At 50.2% G+C, this 6,823-nt stretch overlaps 2 protein-coding genes across 2 annotated transcripts in view; both read left to right on the top strand.

The window, feature by feature from the left end:
- LOC105504907 (T-cell-interacting, activating receptor on myeloid cells protein 1-like) overlaps positions 1–3,362 on the top strand; it is a 21,579-nt gene extending 18,217 nt beyond the window's left edge. Inside the window, 2 exon segments of the mRNA XM_011932557.1 lie at positions 3,146–3,279; positions 3,281–3,362. Coding sequence (XP_011787947.1) covers positions 3,146–3,279; positions 3,281–3,307 — 161 coding nt within the window. The 3' untranslated portion in view covers positions 3,308–3,362.
- Positions 3,363–5,461: 2,099 nt separating this feature from the next.
- Positions 5,462–6,823, top strand: part of VSTM1 (V-set and transmembrane domain containing 1) — a 19,408-nt gene continuing 18,046 nt past the window's right edge. Inside the window, exon 1 of the mRNA XM_011932558.1 lies at positions 5,462–5,670. Within this exon, the coding sequence (XP_011787948.1) occupies positions 5,637–5,670 (34 nt within the window). The 5' untranslated portion in view covers positions 5,462–5,636. The remainder of the gene's footprint in view (positions 5,671–6,823) is intronic.

Below are 6,823 nucleotides of genomic sequence, written 5' to 3' on the forward strand. Positions count from 1 at the left end.
GTCTCCCAGGCTGGAGTGCAGTGGTGTGATCTCGGCTCACTGCAACCTCCACCTCCTGGGTTCAAGCGATTCTGCCGCCTCAGCCTCCTGAGAAGCTGGGATTACAGGTGCACACCACCACGCCCGGCTAATTTTTGTATTTTTAGTAGAGATGGGGTTCTCACCACATTGACCAGGCTGGTCTCGAACCCCTGGCCTCAGGTGATCCGCTCACCTTGGCCTCCCAAAGTGCTGGGATTGCAGGTGTGAACCACTCTGCCTGGCGTGTTTTTTTTTGTTTTTGTTTTTCTTGGTGTTAATGATTTCACTCTCAATAATTCTTTCTCAGTCATGCGTGGTGGCTCAGGCCTGTAATCCCAGCACTTTGGAAGGCTGAGGCTGGAGAATTGCTTGAGCCCAGGAGTTTGAGACCAGCCTGGGCAACATAGTGAGACCCAGTTTCAAATTTAAAAAATTATCTCATCCTCAGAACATGGTGTTTGCACAGCCTCCTGCTTCTGTGCCGTGGATGCGATGTCTACCCATGTCTTTTAACACTGACTGCTAGAATTCTTCTGAAAGTATCTTGTTTCCTGCCAGAGTTCTGCATTACTGGGTGCTAGCACTCTGCTTCCTCAATTCTGTAAATTATTTTTCATCTGTTGTAACTGTTGTAACGAGTTCCTCTTGCTGGCTGCCCGGATGAAGCCCATTCATCAGGACAGAGGAATTGCAAGAAGGAGTTCAACACACATTGAGTCAGGTAAGCGGGAGACCAGAGTTGTTTTTTTGTTTTTTTTTTTTTGAGATGGAGTCTTACTCTGTCGCCCAGGCTGGAGTGCTGTGGCGTGATCTCGGCTCACTGAAACCTCTGCCTCCCAGGTTCAAGCGATTCTTCTGCCTCAGCCTCCCGAGTAGCTGGGACTACACACGCGCCACCATGCCCAGCTAATTTTTATGTTTTTAGTAGAGATGAGGTTTTACCATATTGGCCAGACTGGTGTCCGACTCCTGACCTCATGATCTGCCCACCTCAGCCTCCCAAAGTGCTGGAATTACAGGCGAGAGCCACTGCGCCCGGCCAATCAGAGTTTTATTATTACTCAAATCAGCCTCCCTGAAAATCTGCAGGCTAGGGTTTTGTTTGTTTGTTTTTCTTTGAGATGGAGTCTCACTCTGTCGCCCAAGCTGGAGTGTAGTGGCACAATCTGGGCTCACTGCAGCCTCCACCCGCCAACCCCAGGCCCAGGTCAAGCGATTCTCCTGCCTCAGCCTCCGGAGTAGCTGGGATTACAGGCACCTGCCACCACACCTGGCTAATTTTTTTGTATTTTTAGTAGACATGGGGTTTTGCCATGTTGCCCAGGCTGCTCTCGAACTCCTGGCCTCAAACAATCCTCCCACTTCAGCCTCCCACAGTGCTGGGATTACAGGTGGGAGCCACTGTGCCCAGCCTCAAGTCAAACTTTCTCAAGTGCTCTGCCTGCACAGCAGTGTGTGCTGCAAGGATGCTGATCAGCCAGGGAATTTGGGGCTCTGTGGAGCTCCTTCTGTCTCATGTGCTGCCCCTAAGACTATTCCTTAATATAAGGATGGGGAAGGAGAAAAGGCGTGTGGGAAGGTGGAAATGGGATAAACAGCAAATACACGAAGGAGCTAAGGTGGAGTGAATGTCAAGGAAGGAACATAAAGGAACTCCCACTACAACTCATTAGGATTCCATGTTTTGGCCAGGTGCGGTGGCTCATGCCTGTCATCCCAGCACTTTGGGAGGCCGAGGCAGGCGAATCACTTGAGGCCAGGAGTTTGAAACCAGTTTGGCCAACATGGCGAAAACCCATCTCTACTAAAAATACCAAAATTAGCCGGGCGTGGTGACAGGTGCCTGTAATCCCAGCTATTCGGGAGGCTGAGGCAGGAGAATCGCTTGAACCTGGGAGGTGGAGGTTGCAGTAAGCCAAGATTGTGCCACTGCACTCCAGCCTGAGCAACAGAGCGAGACTTGGTCTCAAAAACAACAACAACAAAGATTCCATTTTTTGTTTTCAGGGATTAAAATTTTAAAGAGTTCAATTATGGCCGGGCATGGTGGCTCACGCACTTTGGGAGGCCAGGGTGGGCAGATCACCTGAGGTCAGGAGTTCAAGACCAGCCCAACCAACATGGAGAAACCCCCCTCTCTACTAAAAAATACAGAAATTAGCTGGGCATGGTGGCTCATGCCTGTAATCCCAGCTACTCGGGAGGCTGAGGCAGGAGAATCGCTTGAACCCAGGAGGTGGAGGTTGCAGTAAGCCAAGATTGTGCCATTGCACTCCAGCCTGAGCAACAGAGCGAGACTTGGTCTCAAAAACAACAACAACAAAGATTCCATCTTTTGTTTTCAGGGATTAAAATTTTAAAGAGTTCAATTATGGCCAGGCATGGTGGCTCACGCCTGTAATCCCAGCACTTTGGGAGGCCAGGGAGGGCAGATCACCTGAGGTCAGGAGTTCGAGACCAGCCCGACCAACATGGAGAAAACCACCTCTCTACTAAAAATACAGAAATTAGCTGGGCATGGTGGCTCATGCCTGTAATCCCAGCTACTCAGGAGGTTGAGGTAGGAGAATCGCTTGAACTCGGGAGGCAGAGGTTGCAGTGAGCTGAGATTGTGCCACTGCACTCTAGTCTGGGCAACAAGAGCAAAACTCCATCTCAAGAAAAAAAGAAGTTCAATTAAAACTTTAAAGTACAGTGGACGACTGGCTAGAAAACATTAAGTGGGTGGCCGGGTGTGGTGGCTCACACCTGTAATCCCAGCACTTTGGGAGGCTGAGGCGGGCGGATCACCTGAGGTTGGGAGTTTGAGACCAGCCTGACCAACATGGCAAAGCCCCGTCTCTACTAAAAAGATAAAATTAGCCGGGCGTGGTAGCGCATGCCTGTAATTCCAGCTACTTGGGAGGCTGAGGCAGGAGAATTGCTTGAACCCAGGAGGCAGAGGTTGCGGTGAAGCGAGATGGCACCATTGCACTCCAGCCTGGGCAACAAGAGCAAAACTCCATCTCAAAAAAACCCCAAAACCAAAAACATTCAGTGGGTGATGACAGTCAGATTTGACGGGGCCATTTGAGAAGGAGGGATACCCTCTGAGGGTCAGTGCTGAACCCCTTCTCTCTTTCAGTTCCCTCAGGTACCACGTCAAGCAACTATACCTTGGGTAACTTCATACGACTGGGTCTGGCTGCCATAATTTTGGTTATCATGGGAGCTTTCCTGGTGGAGGCCTGGCACAGCCGAAAGGTGTCTCCGGGTGGATCTGTCAGAGGCCTTCAAACCAGAGTGACTCCATCTTGAACTGGGGCTGGGTAAACTGAGGCTGCAACCTGCTGGACGGCATTCCCAGGGGGTTAAGGCTTTCCACGTCACAGGATGAGACAGGTCACAACATACAGGTCACAAAGACCCTGCTGATAAAAAAAAAAAAAAGAAATGTAATAAAGAAGCCAGCCAAAACCTGCCAAAACCAAGATGGCAACAATAGTGACTTCTGGTTGTCCTCACTGCACATTATTTGCTAATTACAATGCATTTGCATGCTAAAAGACACTCCCACCACCACCATGGCAACTTCCAGAAGCTAAAAGGGGGAGGAACGCTCAGTTCCAGGGAAATCCCCTCCCCTTTCCTGGAAAACTCATGAACAGTCCACCCTTTGTTTAGCATATGATCGAGAAATAACCACAAAAATAGCCGACCGACAGCCCTCAGGACTGCTCTGCCTATGGAGCAGCCATAGTCCTTGACTTTCTTAATAAACTTGCTTTCACTTTACTCTGTGGACTCGCCCTGAGTTCTTTCTTGTCTGAGATCCGAGAACCCTTTCTTGGGGTCTGGACTGGGACCCCTTTCCAATAACAGATCCAAGTTAAAACACGGAGTCCCTCTCTCTTTCATGGGCTGCTGTAGAGACAGGGAATTCTCTTCAGCTCTAGATGTATTGAGATCTAGTCGACAAATAAAAATGGAAATATATTTGTGTACAACGTGATGTTTTGATATATTCCATTTTTATTTGTCAATTATACCCCCATAAACCTACAAGTGGGGAACCCTACTACTAAGTAGTTTATTGTGTGCCAAGGAAGAAATTTCACTAATTGTGATGTGATTATCACAATGTAACTAATGGACTTTTCTCTTTAAGATCCACCTTCTGGGACCTTTCATACTAAATAATTTATTTTGTACCAAGGAAGAAATTTCACTAATTGTGACATGATTATCACAATGTAGTTAATGAACCTTTCTGTTTAAGATCCACGTTCTGGGAACTTTCCTACTAACGAAGTAATTAATTGTGTACCGAGGAAGAAATTTCACTAATTGTGACGTGATTATCTCAATCTAGCTTATGGACCTTTCTGTTTAGGATCCACCTTCCTAGCAAATTGCAATTACCCAGTGCAGCCTTGTGAACTGTATCCGCCCTTGCTGTGCATTCAATCCCTATGGGGTTCTTTAAACATCAGAGTCTACCATGGGGACTTCACACGTTTCTCCACATGGGCACAAATGGCATTTTTTGTTTGTTTGTTTGTTTTGAGACAGACTCTCGCTCTGTCGCCCAGGCCAGAGTACAGTGGCACAATCTCGGCTCATTGCAACCTCCGCCTCCTGGGTTCAAGTGATTCTCCTGCCTCAGCCTCCTGAGCAGCTGCAACTACAGGCACCTGCCACCATTCAGCCATTTTTTTGTATTTTTAGTAGAAACGGAGTTTCGCCACATTGGCCAGGCTGGTCTCGACCTCCTGGCCTCAAGTGATCCACCTGCCTCAGCCTCCCAAATTGCTGGGATTACAGGCATGCGCCACTGCGCCTGACCACAAATCGTGTTGAAAGTGCAATAGTTCTTCACCATGTGAGACTGTCTTATCCATTATAGGAACACATAACTCGACATTGCTAATACTTCCTTTCCCACTGAACACCTGTTGAAGACCCAATTATTGTGAAACAAGAAAAAAAGCCACTACTGGCCGGGCGCGGTGGCTCGCGCCTGTAATCCCAGCACTTTGGGAGGCCGAGGCGGGTGGATCACGAGGTCAGGAGATCCAGACCATCCTGGCTAACATGGTGAAACCCCGTCTCTACTAAAAATACAAAAAATTAGCCAGGCGTGGTGGCGGCCGCCTGTAATCCCAGCTACTCGGGAGGCTGAGGCAGGAGAATGGTGTGAACCCGGGAGGCGGAGCTTGCAGTGAACTGAGATGGCGCCACTGCGCTCCAGCCTGGAAGACACAGCGAGACTCCGTCTCAAAAAAAAAAAACGAAAACAGAAACAACACATTACCTTTACAGAAAAGTCTTGGCAGAACTTCAGATAAGGTAGGACAGAGCTCAGGCGGGTGGGGCCGCGCACACACACACACACACACACACACACAGGATTCATGAGGAAGAAGTTGCCATCGACGGCTTCTTGTTTCCTGAGTCGGTTTGAGAAGGAAACTGCAAGAGTGGGGCAGAGAACCAGAGCGTCAGGGCAAAACCTCCTCCACCTGCACATCCTGGGGAGGAACTGGGCAGCCAGAGAGCTGCGCCGCCCCAGTCCCGCGCCGCCTTTGAGGTGGTAAAACCGAAGGCGGGGCCTTGGTTCTGGCAGAAGGGACGCTATGACCCCAGAATTCCTCTGCCTGCTTTGCCTCGGTGAGTCTCCAGGACTGGGGTGAACGGGCTTGGGCTGGTGCGAAAAACTCATGGGGGAGTGGAAGTCCGGGTGGAAACGCGGTGTGTGGAAGTAACGACTTCCACGCGTTGCACACCTGCGGTGGGTGGGTCTGGGCTGTGGGCGTCCCCTGCATGAGTTCTGCCGCCCACTTGCAAGCGACGAGGAGGCCGCGCTGCAGAGACCCGGGGAGGCCTCTGCTTCCTCCGCTGGGAAATGCGGAACTTCGGTGGGGTCTCCGAGTCTGCACCCGCTAAATACCGCAGTATTGCTATGCATCCTCGTCGGAATAGAGGAGGGCTGGGCTTAAGGATCTACAGGGTGCAAGGCTGTGGGCAAAAAGACAATTTATTTTCTCTCTCTCTCTCTGTCTCTCTCCCTCTCCCTCTCTCCCCTCTCTCTCTCTCCTTATTTATGAGACAGAGTCTCACTCTATGGCCCAGGCTGGAGTGCAATGGCATGATCTCGGCTCACTGCAACCTCCGCCTCCCAGGTTCAAGCGATTCTCCTGCCTCAGCCTCCCGAGTAGCTGGGACTACAGGTGCAGGCCACCACACCCGGCTAACTTTTGTATTTTAAGTAGAGACAGGGTTTCACCATGTTGGTCAGGCTGCTCTCAAGCCCCTGAACTCAGGTGATCCGCCCGCCTCAGCCTCCCAAAGTGCTGGGATTATAGGCATAAGCCACCACACCGGGCCCCAATAAGGTAATTTTCTGACCAGCCTGATTCTTAGGCTGATTTTAAACATCCTCAGATTGAACCTGATGTATTCAGACAGAGCTCAGACTGTGAAAAGGAAGACCTGGGTTACAATGTCGGCTTCACTGCCTAGGAGCTCTAGGCTTGACCCAGCACAGCTCCACCTCCCTAAGGCCCCAGTTCCTCCCTGGTGCATGGGGGCTGTGGTGGACATCAATGTGCTTCATCTGCCTCAGTTCCTTCCCGCTTTTCTAGGTGCAGCCCTTCCCTGTGGGGTAATGCTCCTCTCCTACACACATTTGCACCTTATAAGAGGTTTTTTTTTTTTGAAACACAGTCTTGCTTTGTCTCCCAGGCTGGAGTGCAGTGGTGTGATCTCGGCTCACTGCAACCTCCACCTCCTGGGTTCAAGCGATTCTGCCGCCTCAGCCTCC

Source organism: Colobus angolensis, unplaced genomic scaffold (assembly GCF_000951035.1).
Source record: "Colobus angolensis palliatus isolate OR3802 unplaced genomic scaffold, Cang.pa_1.0 Scaffold96, whole genome shotgun sequence".
Taxonomy (NCBI): Eukaryota; Metazoa; Chordata; class Mammalia; order Primates; family Cercopithecidae; genus Colobus; species Colobus angolensis.